This window comes from Podarcis cretensis (genome assembly GCF_951804945.1).
Source record: "Podarcis cretensis genome assembly, chromosome: 3".
NCBI classification, from domain to species: domain Eukaryota; kingdom Metazoa; phylum Chordata; class Lepidosauria; order Squamata; family Lacertidae; genus Podarcis; species Podarcis cretensis.
This window is the reverse complement of record NC_137172.1, coordinates 21,363,677-21,387,993: the sequence shown is the minus strand read 5'-3', so window position 1 is coordinate 21,387,993 and position 24,317 is coordinate 21,363,677. Positions and strand designations below refer to the sequence as shown.

Below are 24,317 nucleotides of genomic sequence, written 5' to 3'. Positions count from 1 at the left end.
GCTCCTGGAAACAGGCATTAGTCACTGAGATTCACTGGCAAAACAAATCTGACTGGTAATAAACTGATTGGTTTGGACTGGACTGGCATTTCAGAGACCTGATTTCACATCTCTTCCAGAATTCACCATGTGATATCAGGGAAGACTGTAGTTTCCAGTTCTCTGTGTGCAAACTTGTAGTAAATGGAGTTCAAAAATCCTGAATAGGACCTCTGAACTGAATTTAGACAGAAATTGACCTGTAGCACGACTACTGCAACATCTGGGAAACTGGGCATGCTCTACAACAAACTGTTTTTCTGGCCCAGCCTCCAGCCTCAATGTAACATGTAGGGCAGCCCACAAGTGAAAAGGCTCTTGCTTTTCATGTCCTGCTTCTGGGCTTCCCAGGCTACTGTTGGAAACAGGACATTGGCTCTTAATAGGGTCATGCGTGTTGACATGAGTTAGTATCATTCCCTCTATTTTTGATGTTCAAGAGTGAATACTAACAATGACGTAGCCAAAGCAGCAGCACCCACATACAAAAAGATAAGAGAGCTAAGAGGGATGGGACCCCACAAACAGCCAAGTGAGGACTGAGCATGCTCAAGAGACTAGAGAATGCTAACTGTTTGGCAGGGGAGGGATGGAACATTGGGAGGCTGGCTGGCACATGAAACAGGAGCACTGCCATTGCAATAAACTAGTACATTATTGAAAACTGAAGAGAGCGCACTGAAAGAAGTGCCACTTGTGCTTCCTGGTGGCATGTCTTGCAGCATCAAGCACAGTGCTCAAAACTCCCTGTGGCGCATTTGGCGACAGGGGATTTCATAAGCGTGAGCAGTTTCTGAGCTCTGGGTGCAGTACTGCGCCTAAGATTTCAGATTAAAACTGCAGAGTGGAAGGAAAGGAGGATCTTTTTCTGTTTCCCCACTTCCAGCTACTCTCTGAAGACTGGAGAAGAGACCCTCTTAAGAATATTAGGGGGTGGGCAGGGGAAGGACTAGACCATGTGAAAAATGAACATAATATTTTAGCTGCAGTTCATTCATTTTCAGCTTTCTATTCTTGTTATTTAAAAAGCGTGCCTAAACATTCTGCTGTTGCACCCATAACTTAGGTTTAAGGTGCCATTTAGCTCTTAACTTTCATATCTCAGTTTCTAACACTGATTCAGCATGTACTTACATACACGGAGGCACACACACAATGCCAAAGGAACAATTAAAATGACTGCCTTTGGCACCACAAATACAGCTACGCAGATACTAATTATGTGTCAGTCATATAAAGTACAGTGCTTTAAAGTAAATAAATCAAAAGGCATAGATTATTTTTATTTGCTTGAGCTAACTTTCAACATAAGCAAGCAAAACAAAAGAAAACCATGGTACATAACAGATATCTTCACTTTAAAAGCAAACATCAAGTCACTTTTTCAATGCTTTGACAGGTGACAGTTGAGATGTGTTTACAGCTTTCTACTAAGTTGTACAGGGGACTTGCCGATTGCATGGTCGGCGGTTCGAATCCCCGCGGCGGGGTGCGCACCCGTTGCTCAGTCCCAGCGCCTGCCAACCTAGCAGTTCGAAAGCACCCCTGGGTGCAAGTAGATAAATAGGGACCGCTTACTAGTGGGAAGGTAAACGGTGTTTCCGTGTGCTGCGCTGGCTCGCCAGAGCAGCTTCGTCACGCTGGCCACGTGACCCAGAAGTGTCTGCGGACAGCGCTGGCTCCGGACCTCTAGAGTGAGATGAGCGCACAACCCTAGAGTCTGTCAAGACTGGCCCGTATGGGCAGGGGTACCTTTACCTTTTTTACTAAGTTGTACACCAGCCTCTTAATTTAAACTTCAAGAATCAAAGCAAAGTTGTGAGAGTTGTGAATGTAGCAGTTCTTGGAAGTCAATGGTTCGAATATCACCTTGGCCATAAAATCAGTCAGTGACCTTCAGCAGCCCTCTCTCTTAACCTCAGCACAAACACACACCCATGCAATATGGGGACAACAATACAGCTTTTCTTATTAGGAGTATTGTAAATTATATATTTCAACCACCTGAAGCACTTGAAAGCACTTATAGAAATGTGGTGGTGGTGTTGCTGTTGTTGTTGTTATGTGCCAAAGTGTTTGCCCTTCTTAAACAGTACATTGAAACATTTTCATCATTTCTTAGGGCATGGGTACCTGTGCTATTTCCAGAAGTAAACAAATACTGAACACCATAAATGCACACTTCTACAATTCAGGATTTGAAATGGAAGCATTTTTTACACCCAAGTAGCTAGGTGCTTGTAGAAGAGGGTGGAACTGGGATGAAACAATAGAGCTGTGGTCAATGGATTTTAAAGAAACTAATACACCCACCCACACACACACCAAACAGGCCTTAGTAGGATTCTAACAGGCTGCAAGCCTTTGCAATTCTTAAGGCATACCGACTATATTTATTCATCCCGAGAGCAAATACCTCTTAACATGAAAATTATTACACTGACATGTTATCTTCTCCATCATCAGTGTCAAAGTGGTAGCATTCAGATCTGGAATGTGTACTTGCCAGTTTCATTTGATCAACATGTGTTTTAATACCACCAAATGCAAGGTCACACATCAAAGAATGTAGGTCACACTTGAAAGAGGGGGTGCTGTATCCTGGTGAGGGCTTGACAAGCAAAAGACTCTAGGAGTTGTGCAGCACAACTGCCCAAAGATGAGCTCTCAGTAGGGCCTAGGAAAGCAAAATGCCATCCCTGTGATGGATAAACAGAAAGAAGTCACACAGGAGCTGGTATCATGGGTATGGATGCAGAAAACATATTGTACTGAAAGGAGTGCAATGTGCTTTATAGAAAACAATTGTCCAGGAGTAGCCAATGTGGTAGGGACGCGGGTGGCGCTGTGGGTTAAACAACTAGCAACAACAATGCAATAGGAAGATTGGACCATGCACACAGTGTCAGATATCTGGTTGCAGTTGATGCACAAGCTTAGTGAATATTAATGCAATGTATGTGACATGGGTAGCGCTGTGTTCTAAAACACAGAGCCTAGGACTTTCCAATCAGAAGGTCGGTGGTGTGAATCCCCGCGACGGGGTGAGCTCCTGTTGCTCAGTCCCTGCTCCTGCCAACCTAGCAGTTCGAAAGCACATCATGTGCAAGTAGATAAATAGGTACCGCTCCAGCGGGAAGGTAAACGGCGTTTCCGTGTGCTGCTCTGGTTCACCAGAAGCAGTTTAGTCATGCTGGCCACATGACCCGGAAGCTGTCTGCGGACAAACACCGGCTCCCTCGGCCTATAGAGCGAGATGAGTGCGCAACCCCAGAGTTGGTCACGAATGGACCTAATAGTCAAGAGGTCCCTTTACCTTTAGCCAATGTGGTGCCCTCCAGAGATTTTAGACACTCGCTCCCATCAGCCTCAGCTAGCCAGGGATGATGGGAATTAAGAGTCCAAAAACATCAGTGGTCACTGAATATATGGATTACAGCTTCTACTACAAACAAGCAAGACAAAGGAAGACGAGAGGTCAAAGTTTAGTGGTTGAAAAGTGTTGAGGGTGTGTGTCTCCCTTGAAGCAGGTTCTCCACCAGCCAGCCTCCAGTGCCACAACAGTTTCATTACTCAGAAGGTCAGACAGGCCAAGGTTTAGGAGAAAGGGGACTTTAGGCTGAAATTTCAGACTGAAAACCCTATGGGGTCTCTGTAAGCCAACCCAGCTCTTCAGTTGTGTGCACCTTGTCCCCATGTCTTCTGGTGCATCACCTACTTAAAACTGGTACCTGACTCTGGTTTACTTCTGACATATTTTTTGACCCTCTGGCCCTTCTAATCCTCATCTATCTGACTCCAGAGAGTCTCTGGCCCTGTCTATTGCCTCAGACCCATTTTGGAACTAAGGCCAAGGTCTGTTTGAGTAGAAAGGGAGGTGGCAACATGCTACAAGAAAATAGATGCCAGTGAGCTTTGGGCAGCTTGGTTCAAGGAACACTTTGCTGAAGAAACTGATCTTGAGGAGGGTCTTAAAGAAGATACAGGAAGAAGAAAACAGCGCCAGACCCAGGGATCCACAGATATGGATACAGAGTTTGAGGCAAAGGAGGCTCAGCAACAGCTGAATTTATGTGTGAAACAGAGAAGGAGCAGGCAGGCGTGTGTATGTGTGTGTGTTGAGATTTAACGGGTGAGGAGAGAGTAAACCTCAGGACTCATAATTGACTTAAGAACCCAGAACCATGACTGGCTAATCACCAGGTCTTCTGGATCCAACAGAACAGAACTCCTATTTGAGGGAAGCAGCCTAAAGATCTGTGGAAGCTGGTCCAACAGGGTAAGGGGAGCAACCAACCTCAGTTTGGCCTCAACCGGACTCTGCTTGCTTACCTCTTTATCTATGAGTTGGGGGAATGGCACTGGCTGTCAGAGTCCTCCTCTTTAGTCTCAGTATTGCCTCTGCAGAAATCAGCGGAGAAGAAGATGAGGACAAGCCCAGAATTAGTTGTCCCTGCCTGGCATTGTCTCCGGTTTTACCTACTTTTGTTCTGCCCTGGGAGTCTAAATGGGCACCAGTCTCCATTGCTAAAGAAAGCATGAGCTAAAAACCATTAATGCCCACAGCTGCAGGCTGAAATATGTGCAGATTGCACGAAGCAAACTCATCACTCACATTCAGAAAATAAACGCAAACACGCCCAATTTCCACCCACCATAAACTGACCAACTGTCAATTAGAAAATACACACACAGAAGCACAAACTTGACTTGCTGGCAGTTATGAAAAGCAAAGTGAAACGCAGCCATCCAAAACCACGGTATAATTATGACCTCAAACAATATGCCATACAATCCTATTAATTTGGAATTCATAAGCTCAGCCACCGTATTGCATTAACGCTTAAGACGGTGTAATGTTAAACTCTCTAGGAAAGAAAAGTGCATATTGTATATCAGTACAGTAAAGATAATATTTGTAGAATTCTACCTTTTAAACACGCACGCAGGGCACTGCTATACGTCAAGTAAAGGGGCTTGGGGTGCTTAAATTTCTGTTTTGTTTACTTTCTCTTACTTCTTTTGAGCAAATAAGGTCATGAATCTGAGATGTTAAAAATATACTTCCATGCATACTTTATTTTGGAGTATGGTAATAGATGCAGAAAAGGAAACTGAGCATTTGGATAGAGTCCCTTCTTTATATGCTTGACTTTCAAATAGCTGGCAGGTCATTAAAGGAGTGATTGGCAAAGATTAGGAAAAAATTATGATATATTACTCACCAGGCTCTCAGTTTTCAACTGGAAATTAAAACCTAATCACTGCTATGATGACTGGTTAAGATGATTTTTTTCCCCTTTTGGTTAGCACCTCAAAATAGTGGACTGAAGAAACATACGACAGCAATAGGCTTTTTTATTTTAGATTTTAAGAGCTTTGGTGATGTAGCACATTGTAAAAGTTGAAAAGTGGTTTATATATTGCCAATCCATATATTCCATTGCTCAGGAAAAGCATGGAAGAACTACCTGCTAAGCAAAAGACAAAGAAACAAGAAAACCCCATTAAAATAATTATGCAACAAAAAGTTTTCAGGAAGAATATTCATCGAGTCATGTTCGAAAACACATCAGAAGCACCACTGTTGGAACTGCAGTTTTTCTGGGCTCAGCAGCACTATTAAATTCAGATGCAAGGTTCTGTTTAGGTTGGACAGGCCCCAACAGTAGAACAAAGTCAGTCTGTCTTAGTACCATAACCAAATTCTACAAGTTAACAGCTTTTCATGAAAAGCTGCCATTTCAGAATGTCAATCAAGATGGAATATAAGTGGGAACTCCTGCAGAAATAACCAGCTGCAGGTTTGAAAAACATTTTTTCTTCTTTCCCCTTTCTTTTTCTTTTTCCTTTTTTCAGAAAGTGGAAACACAAAAGATATGTGAATGGGATCTCTTTTCAGTCATGTAACTGTAGACAGCCATTTTCACAACATCAAGGACAAAAACACAGGACGATGTTGCAAAGGATGTCTTGAAAAAGGACCCTTTGTGGGGTGGTGAATGATTCCAGTTACAAATGAAAGAATTATTAGCAAATGGAAACTCATTAATATGAGAAAGGTTTCTCTTTTATGAGATGGTCATTGGAGGCAGCAATTTTTTATTACACCTGAATTACGATGATGTATTGAGTGGGTTCTGAACTGGCCTTACATCTTTTCTCCTTTCTGTAAATGCAACGTAGTCCATACTGTGATTACCTTACATGGCACATAAATCATACACTTCTGGTATATTTGATGCCAAGCAACAGTAAACATGCTCAATTACAAAAACAGCAGCATGGCGTTAATGGTAGATTATTATACAGTAAGCCTTCAACTTATGTGGAGGTTTTGTTCCAGAGATTGCACCTCCAGCCAAACACACATACAGTGGTGCCCCGCAAGACGAACACCTCACAAGACGGAAAACCCGCTAGACGAAAGGGTTTTCCGTTTTGGAGGTGCTTCGCAAAACGAATTTCCCTATGGGCTTGCTTTGCAAGACGAAAATGTCTTGCGAGTTCCTGCGGGTTTTTTTTCCTTTCCCCCCTTTTTCTAAGCCGCTAAGCCGCTTATCAGCTGATCCGCTAAGCCGATAAGCCGCTAAAAGCCGCTAATAGCGCTAATCCGCTAACGGGCTTGCTTCGCAAGACGACAAAACCGCAAGACGAAGAGACTCACGGAACGGATTAATTTTGTCTTGCGAGGCACCACTATATAGTCAAAACCCATTGGGTTCAATGGTAGATAATATTGCCAATGTCATTCCTCATAACCCTGCCCCTTTTCTGCCTCCATCCTTTTGTTTTTGTTTGCCATGAGCGTAAAGCTAAATGTGTGCAAGCTAACTGTGTTATAAAGGCAGAATTTATAAATATCAGTTCATTGGGATAGATTCTAAGAATAGTGAGCAGAGCCCTGGTCATATAATATGAATTTCATGTTTTTCCGTTCACATCTGATTCCCTTACAAAGCCAACCCTAAAAGGGAAGGCCTTCAAGCAGAGACAGATGGGGAGAATCCCTGTTGCTGAAATGGGGTGGGGTGGATGCTTTCTGTATCCAAAAGCAGCTTATAGCTGAATTCAGGTGCCCAGAGCTCTCCCCTCTAAAGAGCAGTCATGGTACCAAAGGGATAGAGCTACTAACTTATTTTCCTCAAACCAGTCTTTGCTGACATGGAGCCATCCAGATGTTTTGGGTCACAATTCTCACCACCCTCCAGTCAACATGGAAGGCACCAGGTTGGAGGAGGCTGCCTCAGGGCACAGGGTTCAAGATTGTTGTTGTTGTTATTCAGTCGTTTAGTCGTGTCCAACTCTTCGTGACCCCTTGGACCAGAGCACCCCAGGCACTCCTGTCTTCCACTGCCTCCCGCAGTTTGGTCAAACTCATGCTGGTAGCTTCGAGAACATTGTCCAACCATCTCGTCCTCTGTTGTCCCCTTCTCCTTGAGCCCTCAATCTTTCCCAGCATCAGGGTCTTTTCCAGGGAGTCTTCTCTTCTCATCAGGTGGCCAAAGTATTGGGGCCTCAGCTTCATGATCTGTCCTTCCAGTGAGCACTCAGGGCTGATTTCCCTAAGAATGGATAGGTTTGATCTTCTTGCAGTCCATGGGATTCTCAAGAGTCTCCTCCAGCAGCAACCGTCTGGAGGCGGTTGGAGGATGGATGGTGGCTAACAGATTGAGGTTGAATCCTGACAAGACAGAAGTACTGTTTTGGGGGGACAGGAGGCGGGCAGGTGTGGAGGATTCCCTGGTCCTGAATGGGGTAACTATGCCCCTGAAGGACCAGGTGCACAGCCTGGGAGTCATTTTGGACTCACAGCTGTCCATGGAGGCACAGGTCAAATCTGTATCCAGGGCAGCTGTTTACCAGCTCCATCTGGTACGTAGGCTGAGACCCTATCTGCCTGCAGACTGTCTCGCCAGAGTGGTGCATGCTCTGGTTATCTCCCGCTTGGACTACTGCAATGCGCTCTACGTGGGGCTACCTTTGAAGGTGACCCGGAAACTACAACTAATCCAGAATGCGGCAGCTAGACTGGTGACTGGGAGCGGCCGCCGAGACCATATAACACCAGTCTTGAAAGACCTACACTGGCCCCCAGTACGTTTCCGAGCACAATTCAAAGTGTTGGTGCTGACCTTTAAAGCCCTAAACGGCCTCGGTCCAGTATACCTGAAGGAGCGTCTCCACCCCCATCGTTCTACCCGGACACTGAAGTCCAGCACCGAGGGCCTTCTGGCGGTTCCCTCACTGCGAGAGGCCAGGTTACAGGGAACCAGGCAGAGGGCCTTCTCAGTAGTGGCGCCCGCCCTGTGGAACGCCCTCCCATCAGATGTCAAAGCGATAAACAACTACCTGACATTCAGAAGACATCTGAAGGCAGCCCTGTTCAGGGAAGTTTTTAATATGTGACATTTTAGTGTATTTTTCATCTTTGTTGGAAGCCGCCCAGAGTGGCTGGGGAAACCCAGCCAGATGGGCGGGGTACAAATAATAAATTATTATTATTATTAGAGATATACGATCTGAGGTGAAACCAGAGTATATTATTATTATTATTATTATTATTATTATTATTATTATTCAAAAGCATCAAATCTTCGGCAATCAGCCTTCTTTATGGTCCAGCTCTCACTTCCATACATCACTACTGGGAAAACCATAGCTTTAACTATACGGACATGTGTTGGCAAGGTGATGTCTCTGCTTTTTAAGATGCTGTCTAGGTTTGTCATTGCTTTTCTCCCAAGAAGCAGGCGTCTTTTTATTTCGTGACTGCTGTCACCATCTGCAGTGGTCATGGAGCCCAAGAAAGTAAAATCTCTCACTGCCTCCATTTCTTCCCCTTCTATTTGCCAGGAGGTGATGGGCCCAGTGGCCATGATCTTAGTTTTTTTCATGTTGAGCTTCAAACCATATTTTGCGCTCTCCTCTTTCACCCTTATTAAAAGGTTCTTTAATTCCTCCTCACTTTCTGCCATCAAGGTTGTGTCATCTCCATATCTGAGGTTGTTGATATTTCTTCCGGCAATCCCCCATATAAACAGTAGCAATAATAATATGTACACAACTACTGGCTTACACACAAAATTTTCTGCAGTTACTTTTGTAACTATCACCTTTTGTTTTGCTTTTAAAGGCTACTAATTTGCATATGATGGAAACCAAGCACTTGTCTGTATTGGTAAAATTAGAGTTCAACATAACTGTGCAAACATGACATAATAAAAAACTGCAGACTGGCAAGCACTTTCTCTATGGAAAGCTGCCTATCTGATTACTATAAATGCATTCTTTTTTTGTAAACAAATATTTTATATATATACTTCTCACAAGAAATAACATTGAAAGGCACTCTTCCTCCCCCTCCCTTTCTTAAAATGTTGGGAGTTAGCAACCATAAGCCAAGATTACTATTCCATTTACAGGGGTGTTAAGAATGCAAATGGTTAACAGTAGTATAAACTCTCTACTCGGTTTAAGTTTGGATGTCTAAAGCTATTACACACGGCATTCATCTGCATTCCCTGTTTATGGGAATGAAATATGTAGTCATTTGAAGTCCACAATATGTATACTGTGTTTGTAATAACTGCAGATTTTACAAGCACATTATTCTTTCCATTAGGATTAAAACCTCACCGAATAGCAATTTGTGAAAGAATTCTAGCAGAGCCCTGAGCCCAGAACTCTGACCTCTGATGAGATGCTTGGCAGCAAGGAACTCTAAGTCTAGGCTAAACATCTGGTTTCAGTTAGACTTCCTAAAAAAAATAGCCCCTGTACTGGGGAAACTGGTATTCACTTAGCTTTGTCTATATACTTTGACTGACTTCAGTGCTGCCGCAGAAAAGGGTGGGGGGGGGATACCCAACCAGGATGGCTGTCAATCACCGCAGACTTCTTGGTGGCCCATGCAGAGGCAAACGTTTACATTAATGGACACTGTATGCTATTTGTTCATTTTTCTTCTGAGTTTTCCTTCTATCGGGAGTTTACAGCCCCATTGTTTATTTCAGAAGTGATTGCCAAATCACTGCCTTGCAATCCAAAATGCATTTTGGTTTGCAAATCTGTGTCGTTCCATAAAAACCCAGATTTTTATCTATTATTATGCTTCACTCTCTCTTTTCTACTTGTTTGGAATAACCAAATAAATAAGTAAATACATAAAAACCTAAAATCCTATTTAAAAATCTGTAGAAGACCTGTGAGTTTGAGTTTACTGTTGAACGTAATAGTTGAAAAGAAAAAAGAAACACTGTTCACAAAGAGAGAGGCACAGAGCAGTGTTAGAAACTGTGATATGAAGGCTAGGAGCTAAATGACACCTTAACCCTAGGTTATGGGCACAACAACGGAATGTCTAGGCATGCATTTTTATAACAAGAATACAAAGCTGAAAATGAACGCATCGCAGCTAAAATATTATGTTTATTTTTCACACGGTCTAGTCCTTCACCCCCCTAATATTCTTAAGAAGGTCTCTTCTCCAGTCTTCAGAGAGTAGCTGGAAGTGGAGAAGCAGAAAATGGTCCTCCTTTTCTTCCACTCTGCAGTTTTACTCTGAAATGCTAGGCGCGGTACTGTGCCCAGAGCTCAGAAACCTCTTGCACTAATGAAATTCCCCATCGCAAAATGCGCCTAGAACAATGGGAGTTTCAAGCACACAGAGAATGGTGTAAATTAGCAGCTAACATTCGAGTCTGTGACTCAGAACTTTCCTGGTTCAAATCTTGCCTCTGCCATGAATATACTTACCCGGGTGTAAGCCCCATTTAACTTAACCTGGGGGTAAGCCCCATCAATACAGTCACTTCTGAGTAGACATATCAGTCTGGATAGCTCAGCTGGTTGAGCATGGTGCTGATAATGCCGAGTTTGCAAGTTCAGTCCCTGTATGGGAGAGCTGATTATTCCTGCACTGAAGGGGTTTGGACTAGATGATCCTCAGGGTCCCTTCCAACGCTACAATTCTATGATTCAATGTATAAAACTGCCCATAGGTCAGTGATGGCCAAACTTGGCCCTCCAGCTGTTTTGGGACTACAACTCCCATCATTCCTAGCTAACAGGACCAGTGGTCAGGGATGATGGGAATTGTAATCCCAAAACAGCTGGAGGGCCAAGTTTGGCCATCACTGCCATAGGTAATCTAGTCTCTCTCTCTCAGACTCGACAGTCCCTCCGTGACCTGCAAAATGGGGGAGATGAGATATGGACTTTCTTTAAAGTATGGGTAATTAGCCTGTGGTCCTCCAATAGGCGTTGTTGGACTCCAACCAGCCTCAGTAAATCTGGCCAATGGTTAAGGATTATGGGAATTGTAGTCCAGCAACATCTGGAAGGCCAATGGTTAGCCATCTTGTGACTCCAAGGATTTCTGTAAGGTTTGCAACCAGAAAAATGAGTGTGAAGTATTTTGAACACTTGGAAGTGCTATATAAATGCCAAGCATTATTATTATTATCATTTATTATTATTATTATTATTATTATTATTATTATTGTCATCATCATCATCATTATCACTTATTATTAAAAGTATTGTTATGAAAATTATTAAGAAGTTTATGAAAAAAATTAGAAGAGGAACAGGGATATAATCTTAAGGTGCAAGTCATGTTTATTAAATAAAAAAATATATATACTGTAACAGGCTGCCAGGAAAACACCAAGAATCAAGTAGCTGCTACCATCTTTAAAACAGGGAGATTTTTAAAAAACACTATTTCCTTCTCTTTTTGGGGTTTAGATCAGTCTACAAAGTCCCAAGTGCAACAGAATCTGTTTCTCCAAGCCAGCCATAGAATCTTTATATTCAGGTTTCTTCAGTGCCCGAGAAACACTTTAGCTAAAAAGAAAACATGGCTGAAATCTTCTATATCACATCAAATTGTCAAAAATAACAAGGTTTGAGGCTTTAAATCAGATGTCCATTGAAACTCAGTGATTCAGAGGGAAGAATTTATACACACACCAGATTCACACAAGTTTTCTACAGGTACTGAGGCATTAAAAGTCACTCACAGGAGCGAATATGAAGCTCATAAATTGGTTTCCAGAGGCCTTCCTTAACCTGCTCAAGGACCAACCCCCACCCCACCTCCCAAATCCAGCAGTCAGTATTTTGGCCAGCTGTGACTGGAGAGAAATTTGTTTCAGTTTGCTTTTTACTGCACATCCAGAAAAATTCACACTTCCTGAACCAACAGGTGAAATCATGTTTCAAGCCTTCTTTGAGTTGTCTGAAATAATTTTTATTCTGCAGAGCCACCTCAAGACATGTTTCTGCCTGTAGATGTCATCTCCCTCCCAAAAAAAATCCATGTAGAAACAGCACTTTGAATCTTAATTCAACCCTAGGACAAGACAGTGCAGTTGAGGGTGCAGACTCAATGACGGGCCACAGGGCAGTCACTGATGCACAGGCAGTTTTGTCCTCCAAAATTTCACTCCTTTCCCTTGCTTCCCAACATCTATGGCCACCACTCTCTGCCTACTGATAGGGCCGATCCTGTTCTCCAAACTTCAAACACTAATCAGCCTAGCCTAGATATATTTGCTGTAATGTATACGCTGTATCAGGACGCAGGTGGCGCTATGGGTTAAACCACAGAGCCTAGGACTTGCCGATCAGAAGGTCGGTGGTTCGAATCCCCGCAACGGGGTGAGCTCCTGTTGCTTGGTCCCTGCTCCTGCCAACATGGCAGTTCAAAACCACGTCACAGTGCAAGTAGATAAATAGGTACCGCTCCGGCGGGAAGGTAAACGCCGTTTCTGTATGCTGCTCTGGTTCGCCAGAAGCGGCTTAGTCATACTGACCACATGACCCGGAAGCTGTACGCCGGCTCCCTCGGCCAATAAAGCAAGATGAACGCCGTAACCCCAGAGTCGGTCACGACTGGACCTAATGGTCAGGGGTCCTTTTACCTTTACTATACGCTGTATCACCATCTGTTCTTTCTGCCATGCTTTTAGACTTCCATATTATCAATGTATTACACATTACTCTCAAAAGGATTATTCATGGAGTATTTCTATATGCTCAGAACATTATAAAAAGTAGTGCAAGTCCTTTATTTTCACCATTCATGCTAGTTGGTTGCCCGGGACCTCAAGATGCAAGTGAATCAAATTATTTTTCTTTCTTTCTTTTTCTTTGAGTTTGCCAAGAGGTTGTTAGCCAGGAGAAATCTTTTTCAGGTTCACACAGCTCCATAAAACATATAGTGTTTATTACTTTAGGTTATTTATATTTATTTAAGTCTCCGAGGTGAAACTCCAGTGGCGGCAGTGTTACAGTTCAAACAAGCCAAGGCTTAAGTTATAAATGTGCCTTTGTGAATTGGTGGTTGCATTTTGCATGAATGCAGGGGGTTACTAATCAAGGTCTTGCTATTTATTCATTTGGGGCGGAGAGGGGCGGAGGCAAAAAAAAATAAAAATCCAATTTCATTCCAGTATAAAATTTTACTGTTAAGGCACAAAATCCTTACACTGGCAATCAAGAACTTTAACAAAACAGTAGCATCATAAACCTTGGCTTTTTCTTTTTTTAAAAAGTATTATGGCCTCAGGGTGTATATTTAATGTAGGTCTTAATATACACCCTCCTAAAAGATATATTTTAATGAACACTAAAGGTCAAAAAGCCTATCACACTTTAAATGTGTATCATGATATCTAACCCCATTATAGGAGCCTTTTATATTAACCAGGCTCCTAAGCAACCACTTCTTCTGATCACCTGGAATAATTAACTCAGGGGACCTTTAGCAAAAACATTTCCTTTTATTTCTTGGTTTTCAATTTGTTTACAAGTCACTTAAGTTATTTTCCAGAGACAGAGACCTCCCACTCCCTTCCAGGCTTTGCTATCATCACAGTTTGCCATTACCTCCTAATCAGATTATTGGTTCTAATCTCAGCTTGTTACATACAATGAAGATACCAGGTAGCCTGGTTGATAGGGGATCAAATACTTATTTCACTCATTATAATGCACATCAATCTCTGACTTTTGTCTTCTGGGTTTTTTGGGGGGGGTTCCTGTTGTTATTTTGTCTCTCACAGCTACAATAAACCTACCATTAAAATTATTTCTTTGCCAGAGGGCAAATGGGCAAATTTAGCAGGGGATCAAATACTTTCCCCCCTCACTGTATTATCAGTTGCATCTTTCTGTTAAGCCATGGGATGGGAAACTTTTGCTCATGTGATTCACAACATAGAATCTTGGAATTGTTGAGTTGGAAGGGATCCCAAGGGACAGCTAAAGATGATCACATGATGATCACATGATGTGTGTGTGTGTGTGCGCACACGCGCGTGTGTGTGCATGCATGCACAGATCTCTAAAACACAGTATTGTAACAACATTATTTTGTTAGCCCAAGGACTGTGCATATCCATAACTTCTTCCTGACTCCTCCAAATCTTTTCTGGGGTTTCCCCCCACCCTCCAGAGCAGATTTAAGGAGGCTTCCGGGTCACAAGGGAAGAAATGTGAAATCCCACTGAACAAACAGCAATTACTGTGCTAACAAAACTACTTTGTTGTATGCAGCCTGGAATCTCATTGTCAAATGAATGTGATACCAAAGGAAAAAACTGCTAGTTAGAAGAAGGCCTAAGGTCCACCATGTACATTTGTATAGTGAGCATGTTAATTCTATATGCTAAGTATATGCAAGTTATTCCCCTTGTGTTCTGAAATAGTTCTTATTGGAATCACTGACATTTATTGTTGGAATGATTTACACTGGGCATAGGCAAACTCAGCCCTCCAGATGTTTCGGGACTACAACTCCCATCATCCCTGACCACTGGTCCTGTTAGCTAGGGATGATGGGAGTTGTAGTCCCAAAAACATATGGAGGGCCGAGTTCGCCTATGCCTGATTTAAATCATTCATTTATTTGAATTTATTTATTCATTCATTTAAAAGGTTCTTTTCCAGAATTACTTGTTCAATTCACTTTTATAACCCACGGTATTAAAATGGCAGCACGTGGGGGGGAGGATCAATGAAAAACACAAGGCAATGGGTTAAATTCAGGGGTTACCTTCTTCCAACAGAAGGCATCTTCTTTCAACACAGGAAGATCTTTCTATGAAAGGAAGGAAGCCTTTGGGTCCAACATATAACATAAAATGGACATACCTCTGCCAGCTTAACACAAATCCCCTCCAAAACAAGCCAAACATTTAAGTTTTTATCACACTTCTCAGAAATCCTGAGGCTGAAGTTTTGGTGAGTTTCCTTGTTTAGTCTTGTAGTGGTCAACCTTGGTTGAACTTAACATTGGAGGAAATGTGAAACAAAACAAAAAGAAGAAATTGGCAAACTGTCCGCAGGCATACGATTTTGCAAAAGTTTGAATGCAGTTTTAGAATCATCATCTGGATGACAGCAATAAAGACAACATTCATCTTAAATAACCCTGAATGTATGCAGTTGAGTAAATTTGAATTTGTTTTGATTTAAGGTCTTCCAAAGTTGAGGCCAACTTGCTGAAGAAAAACATTAAACTATCTATAATCCTGTGTCAACATATGATGCTACTGGGAATGGTAAGTGAATTAATTTTCCAAGGAAAATTAATTACTTATGACTTACAGTTGTAAAAGCAAACAACGTAACTCTGGATTACGGCACATTTAATTTTTGTTTAGAGTAGCGATAAATTTAATTTCATATAATTCATGGCATGTAATGGAAAGCAGAACAAAGATGAAATTTTAGACAATGACTGACATAGAAAAAAGTGTATATTTTTGTTGGTGATCCAAAAATAAAGGTCAAAGATAATAATCACTGTATAATAAAACAAGATATTAGTTTCTATAACAAGAGTGTTGTTTTGAGGAGGAGAGTAGTTGCAAAAAAGTTGTTAGATGGATAAAATCTAGAAAGTATGAAATTGTAAAACACAACCAAAAATGCATGCTTTATATACATATCTGTTATAGAAAACAGAAAAGAGAAAAACACAATCCTTTTTTAAAATATTGACTGCATGACAGATAACACTATGTTGCTAAAGTCACAGGATGAAGTGGAATATTGATTAAAATTGGGAACAGTAGAGAAACAAAAAGATTAAAGAAGTTTTAAAAATAATCTTGGTAACTTTTTCATGCTAAATTATACAGCTTTTCAAAAATTTCAAGGATTTTTTAGAACCTCAGCCAGCATCAAGTTCAGCTAGTTCTAGGAACCCAATGGGCCTCAGAGTTGATTTTCTGCTTCTGCAACATTTATTTTAAAAAAAGAATTGTACAATTGTAGAAAAATAGACACTACAACACTACAACAAAAAGTTTTACAACCAGTTATTAAGAGCAAGAAAGCAACAGTGTTACACTGTTGAATGAAAGGAAAGAAACAGATTTTGATATGACTTGGGGGTCAGTTGTTGAAAAAAATTCAGTAAAAAAAAAATGTGCCAAGGCAAGCACAAGACAAACCCTTTTATATGAGTAGGGAGGGATGCTTAACAAATTCTATCTTTCAAAATTCCTACATATAATATAATTCCTATATGTAATGTTGGACTGATGCATATATCAGAAGTTAACAGATTTCACACTTATTTGAATGCTGAAACCAGATTCTCGGCTATTTGAACGTATAGGAACATAAGAGAGTCATGCTGGACCAGGCCAAAGGCCCATCTAGTTTGTAGAGCCCAGCAGTGTATAGGAAGGGATGAAGCAGATTATTGGAGCAGGGAATTTGGTGCATGCATACAAGAGATGCTCACAGCTAAAGTAGCAAATTCTATCTTGAGAATGTGCAAAGAGCCCTGCTGTCCCTCTAGTTCAGGGGTAGGCAAACTAAATGGCCTCAGTCCAGTATATCTGAAGGAGCATCTCCACCCCCATCGTTCTACCCGGACACTGAGGTCCAGTGATGAGGGCCTTCTGGTGGTTCCCTCATTGCGAGAAGTGAAGTTACAGGGAACCAGGTAGAAGGCCTTCCCGGTAGTGGCACTCGCCCTGTGGAACGCCCTCCCACCAGATGTCAAAAAGAACAACTACCAAACTTTTAGAAGACATCTGAAGGCAGCCCTGTTTAGGGAAGCTTTCAATGTTTGATGTATCACTGTATTTTAATATTTGGTTGGAAGCCGCCCAGAGTGGCTGGGGAAGCCCAGCCAGATGGATGGGGTATAAATAATAAATAATAATAATAATAATAATAATAATAATAATAATAATAATAACTACTACTACTACTACTACTACTACTACTATTGGGCCCGGGGGCCGGATGCGGCCCAATCGCCTTCTAAATCTGGCCCATGGAAGGTCCGGGAATCAGTGTGTTTTCACATTAGTAGAATGTGTCCTTTTATTTAAAATGCATCTCTGGATTATTTGTGAGCCAGTGTGGTGTAGTGGTTAGGAGCGGTAGTCTCGTAATCTGGGGAACCGGGTTCGCGTCTCCGCTCCTCCACATGCAGCTGCTGGGTGACCTTGGGCCAGTCACACTTCTCTGAAGTCTCTCAGCCCCACTCATCTCACAGACTGTTTGTTGTGGGGGAGGAAGGGAAAAGGAGAATGTTAGCCGCTTTGAGACTCCTTAAGGGGAGTGAAAGGCGGGATATCAAATCCAAACTCTTCTTCTATTTGTGGGGCCTGCCTGGTGTTTTTACATGAGTAGAATGTGTGCTTTTATTTAAAATGCACCCCTGGGTTATTTGTGGGGCATAGGAATTCGTTCATTCCCCCCCGCAATATAGTCCGGCCCACCACATGGTCTGAGGGACAGTGGACCGACCCATGGCTGAAAAAGTTTGCTGACCCCTGCTCTAGTTAAGCATCCTGTTCTCACAGTGACCATCGAATGCTTATGGGAAGCCTGCATGCAGAACATGAGCACAACGGGTTTCCAGCAAGTGGTACTCAGAAGCACACCGCCTCCAATTAGGGAGGCAGAACATTGTGTTTAGCATTACAATCCTAACATGGATAGGAAATATTAAGGTGAAATCCAATGCCTTGCTTTGTGTTCTTCTCTCAGCTTCTGTCCTTAAGAAACCTTTTTTTTAAAAAAAAAAACAACCTTATGTTTTATTTTCTGTCTCACTAGAAACAATGGGGTGTAAAGAATTACAGACATGCTCAAAGGTGTGTCTATTTCCCCCCCCCCTCATTTAGAGGAATGTCAGGGACAGCTTTGGATCCAACCTGCCATCTGGGATGTCCCCTTTTTCGCCCTACCAACATCAGAATGCCAACATTCGCTGGGCCAGGTTCTCAAAGGAACTGTTGCCATCACAAAGAAGAGAAGAAGAAGAAGAAGAAGAAGAAGAAGAAGAAGAAGAGTAGTAGTAGTAGTAGTTTGGATTTGATATCCCACTTTATCACTACCCCAAGGAGTCTCAAAGTGGCTAACAATGTCCTTTCCCTTCCTCCCCCACAACAAACACTCTGTGAGGTGAGTGGGGCTGAGAGACTTCAGAGAAGTGTAACTGGCCCAAGGTCACCCAGCAGCTGCATGTGGAGGAGCAGGGACACGAACCCGGTTCACCAGATTACGAGACTACCGCTCCTAACCACTACACCACCACTGGCTCTTAAGGGCGGTACCCGATGCCTTAATTCCATTAGCGCAAGGATTTGAGCTTGCTCAATAGGTTTCTCCCCCCATCCTCCCCCTGCGGATACCTGCCCCAAAATGCTCTGGGTGGTTGGGGAAACCCCAATAAAAGATTTAGGAGACATATGAGAGGAGGAAGGGGATAAGTTCTGTTGCACAAGGGTAAATCATTGCATAAATGGAACAAGAGACTCTGTGCTAATTTGGAGCACTGTCATCTATGGAGAAGGAGGCTCTGACTGACATCGGATCAAGCTTTCCAGATTCAGAACTCTGTCTCTTGACAGCAGAGGGGTAGTTCTAATCTATTCTATTGCCCCTGGGACATCCTCCCAAAGACCATATCATTGCACCCTAAATCTGTATTCTAGGCAAACTTAAAAAACAACAACCAACCTGTGGATTAATGTGGAAACAGAATAGAGATATAGGTAAATACAATCAAAAGTGACATAGACCAGTTTGCTCATTGGGATCCTGCTCCTTCCTACATAATTTTTTTTTTAATTCACTAGTGATTCCAGTTACGATTTTAAATGTTCTCAAAATGTTCGTGTAAGCATGTATATTGTATTCAATGTAAGGACAAGTAGACTGATTAAGAAATAACCAAAATCCACAAGCCTCATATATAACCTTTATCATATATTCACTGAAGTAGTTAAGCCAGGCTTCCTCAGCCTTGGCCCTCCATATGTTTTTGGCATACAACTCCCATGATTCCTAGCTAGCAGGACCAGTGGTCAGGGATGATGGGAATTGTAGTCTCAAAACATCTGGAGGGCCGAGGTTGAGGTCATTTCATAGATGCTGGAGTTGCATCCTGCAATCAGAAAGGTGTTAAGAGTGGGTGACCACCACTAATATTATGATTTGATATAATGCCACTTTGTTAAAAGACAGAAGACCAATTACTTTGGGACAAAGGGGCAAAAATGTAAAATAGCCGTTTGGAAGGGGAGGGACTGCACAGTTTAACGCTGACAGCAAAACCCCACAAATCAGACCGCTGAACAATTGTTTCCCTGCAAAATGTGTAGTTTAAGCACATCTAAGCAAATGGCACTCTGCTCTCTGGAAGTTCTGTTCACCTCATAAATTAACCACCTCATTTCCCTCATCACACACACGAAAAGAATACAAAGTCCCTTCATACATATTTGTTTTAATAAAAGTAATAAAGCAAGTCCAGAAGTTATAGTTGTTATGACATAATCACACCTCAGAGGTTTAAAAATCACTCAGCGGCACATCATCCCTCAAAATCACTTTTTGCAACAACTGTCTCAAGACACCAGCCTTCTATTGTACCTGAAATACCCTGCAGTCCTATTCATATATATATTTCTAAGCACTAAGTGGAAAAACACATCTATACGCATAGTTTCTATCAGTTAGTTACACACACACAATCCAGGACTACTGAAGTAAACACAGGGAATCTATGTACATCTTTGCATTCAAGTGTAAAACAGCAGTAAGTTGTAAAGATTAAAGACACTGAGTATCTATTATATCTATGGGTTTGTGTATGCGGAGTAAACATACACAACTCCTTAAAGCACAAGATTGTGTTAGTATATGGGTCTTTTAGAGGGAAGCATCTAACCTTGAAAAGCTGCCATATTGTGTGGAAATCTCTAAAGGTTGGAAAATCCATAACCTCCTAACAGATTCCGATTCACTGATACTAAAATTTCAGCAATGTGATTATTTTGTGTGAAAAGTGTGTTTGTTAAAACTTCCTCAGACGTGGAAAGCTGTACTTTTAGTTTCTGAAAGCTCCACATCTTATCTCAGATTTGTACTTATCGAAGTGGAAAACATTTGAAGTGAAGTTCAGTGTAAACCCACTGAAACTGATATCATGTAATAAACATATGTCCTCTCCGTAACTAAAAAATATGGGTGTTCAGAAGTTTCCATTTTTTATCAATGGAAACTTTCCTAGGCAAGGAGTTTCAAAGCCAGGATGCCAAGACAGGAAAGGCCCTCTCTTCAGAAACCACCTGTCTCATTCCAAAGGCAGGAGAACTCAAAGCCCACATAATTCAAAAATATAGAAGTGTCTTCTGAGATAGGCTTCTCATTCTGTAGTGCCATAAGTTCCTTACCCCAGTGTGCATTCTTAAGAGGGTCACAACTTGCATGATAGAACCTTTTTGAACAGCTGCTAAAGTGCAATTCACTTAACCAGGAGTGATGTTATGCAGTCAGTCCCACAACATATCACAAGAGGGATCCCGATATTCCCTTTCAACAAAGCCTGACTGCATACACTGATCATTGGGCTTGGCCCAAGCATAAAAACTGCATACCGAGAGCAGATAGAAAAACATCCACTCTGCTTGCCAGCAGCGAAGAACTGTTGGCTTCCCAATGGGATCCAACTGAGAAGACCCTGCTACAATTTAATGGGCCTATTCATGGCACTAAATGTCGAAAGAATTAGGTGCAAAAACTTTAAAACCCAGCCTAGATTCATATGACAGCAATACCGACAGGACACTTGAGATTATTAAAGGAAATCTCCCACTGTCAATTAAAGGGGAAGCGACCCTTCGTCAAACAGCGTTCCCTCAACTTCCAGTAGGTTATTTTAAGAAAATGGTCTCTAGCCCCTTTCTGTCAATCTTGATTTTTTTTTTAAAGTTACCAAAAAGCTTGACTGTAAAATATCCAGTTTCATTTTGGAATGGAAAAGGCCCCAGAACAAAATGTTTGGGAAGAGGAAAGGGGGTGGGGGAGAAACCCGCTACACATTAAACCACCAAGGGAAGAGGAGAAGGCCAGAATGAGGGCAAGAGGAGAAGGCATGGCGTTAGCCGCATTGTATTTAAACTTCACATTAGGTATTCCAATTATACTTTATAAAATCCCTCTTTGATCAGGACCCTGGAGCAATACATGGAAACTAGGGGGAGAAATTAGTTCAACTGTTTTCCCTTAAGGAGTCTACATATAAAAGCATTATTCGCAGATTTTATTTGACACAAAATGCTGCAGTTACATCTGGAACCAAGTATGCTTCCCTTCTGGGGGCTTGAAAAACTATACACATTATCTCTCATATGCTTAAAGGATGTTAATTTCCCAAATGTGTTAAGGAGAGAAGATTTCAGAGTGTAGAACAAGGAGGAATTTATTACCGAAATGATTTTTTTTTTTTTAAGCTGCGTTCACAAATATGGCTGGTCAATAAAATCTGCAACGTCAAAATGGTGCAGATTTTTTACTAATGTTAAATTTGTGGCAAAGGATCCAGTACAGGGCTAATATTTTCTGCTCTAAAGAAACTTAAGGGCCTCTGCAACATAAGAAATCCTGGGCTAAGTAGGAGAAGACTGCGCTGTGACTCCACCTCACAGAAGTCTCAACCCATTGAACTGGGGTGATGCTGGCACTTGGTTACCACAGAGCAACTATTAGCCGAGTGTGTTTACTTTTACCCCTGGGTGTACTTAATCCCAAAGGTCTTCCTCTTCCTCCTCTTCCTTCAGCTGTTCAGCTGAAAACAAACAACTATGTACGCTTAAAGGAAGAAAAGTCACAAAAATTTAATCCGCTCCCCTTAGACTTGTTCTGTTGCCGAAGGATAATAACACTTTTGACACACAAGTTGAACAATTTGTCTCCCTAAGTGGCACTGAATGCTCTGGTGATTCAGAATTCCTTTACATCACTGAGCATGCATCTTATATACCTTCTGGGGTGATATTTTCACTTAAAAACTTCTGACAAGAGGTTTTGTCTACCTAAAGGTATTGTCTACTCTCTGCTGTCACTGGAGGAGCAGGGAGGAACCGGTAAGACACACTTGTCATCTCACCCACGCCAGAGTATTAATTTCAGTACCTGGTCTCCTCAGCAGGCCTGTATAGCCTTTAAAACACCAGACAGTGCTCTCAAGGGGGCTCATGCCAATGTTTGATCTAGTGGCAGCAACAACAGATCATATATGTGAGGCCCTCCACTCCTTTGATTTATATGCCCTCACTAGGAATGCTGCCAAATTATTTTGATCATGAATTGAGACCAAGATTTAAAAACAACAGCAACAACCAAGGCTCCCCTCCAATGTTTGGTTACTAAACTCACTTATAAAAAATGTGCTTTTCGAAATGATTTAATTTGTGCTCTCTGATACAATAAGCACAAGACGTTTGCTTTTTTCTAGCTTTGTGGAGAAACATCAATGATCAGAACATGCATCAATAGAAGCCATGTGGGTTCCAAGCATCTGGTAATTAAGAGTATTTTTTTTTTAGTATGTTAACTTTTGTATGCTTTAAAGTATGGTTGTGAACCCACCTTGATATTGTTTTATCTTTTTGTAAACTGCTTTGAGGGTTTTGTTTTTCTGCGTTTACAATCAAGCGGGTATAGATTTTATGCAACAAATAATCAGTGCACCTGACTCTCGAATATTTAGGAGAACTGCCTCCTTAACAGTGTCAACTTGGTGAGAAGGATCTAGCAAATATGAGATTCACTTCCTGAAGTCTGGACATTTTTGAAGGCCTAGTATAACCTAGCACCCACAAACAAGTTGATAGAATTTTTGTTGTTTAGTATTGTGGCTAAAAACCACAGCTGCTCTTCTGCTTTTGAAACACCGAAGGTGACCACTAAAGCTACTGTAAAAGAAGTAAATACGATTTCCAGTGTTTCTTCCTGCAACCCCCATGCCACTTTCCACACTACATTGGATGGTCTCCCCCAATGAAGGGAAAAAACCACCAGATTTACACTTTTGAAAACTGGTTTTCATTGCAACGGATTACATGTTCGTGGCCAAATACTATTTACACCACTGCCAATTTCAAAAACACTGGAAATTTCCATTATATGCTAACATACGTATTTGCTCAAATGTATTTTTTAATCATTAAAATGTTTCCACTTCATATTTAATTAATTTTAAAGGTATGGGGAATAAAGGCTCCCAGATCAAATAGCTGAAGAAATGTCATAGACAAGGATATAGGCCAATAGCCTCTGAGTGGAGAATCAATATCTTATAGTGTTTTCCCAAGAGGGCTTAAAAAAACCCAACCCATTGTTGTAGCAATGTGAAAGAGAGAAGGCTTTGCGGATCAGGTTACCAGCCTGATCTGATGTTTTTAATAGACAATAAATCTGGCTGCAGCCATTGCTAAGTCTCAGTCGCAATCGTTAAAGCCAGGGAATTTTTAAAGAAAAAACCTGCACCAGGACTTATAAATATTTATTACCATTCCACAAATCTTTTAAAGCAGACATATAACTAGTTGACACTTAATTACCAAGCACTGTTTCAGTGTTCCTTCATATCAGGTTGGATTATACTTAGATTAAAATGATCTGCACTGCCTTACCTGGTACATTCCAACTCCAATGTGTTTGGGCTCAATTTTCACTAGCTCAGCTAATGGGTCCTGTACTCGTCTCGCAATGGAAACTGGGGGGGAGAAAAGAGGGGGGGAAATAAAAAAATAAGAATGGTGTCCTGTGAAATGTAGGACTAAGTAAGTACATTTTGTTGCGTCTGTCCAGTGTTGGTAACTTTCATTCTGTGGAGCAAGAAAAATAAAGTTACAGGATACCAGAGGTGGGCGTGGGGCGTGGGGGAGAGTTTCACATGAGAAAATGCCATTTTATTGTAAAAATATGTAGCGCATTTTCATCAAAGC

At 41.6% G+C, this 24,317-nt stretch overlaps 1 protein-coding gene across 1 annotated transcript in view; it reads right to left on the bottom strand.

Annotated features, from left to right (window-relative positions):
- Nucleotides 1–24,317, bottom strand: part of SRBD1 (S1 RNA binding domain 1) — a 181,959-nt gene that overhangs the window by 47,362 nt on the left and 110,280 nt on the right. The window contains exon 16 of the mRNA XM_079968552.1: nt 24,003–24,085. Coding sequence (XP_079824678.1) covers nt 24,003–24,085 — 83 coding nt within the window. The remainder of the gene's footprint in view (nt 1–24,002; nt 24,086–24,317) is intronic.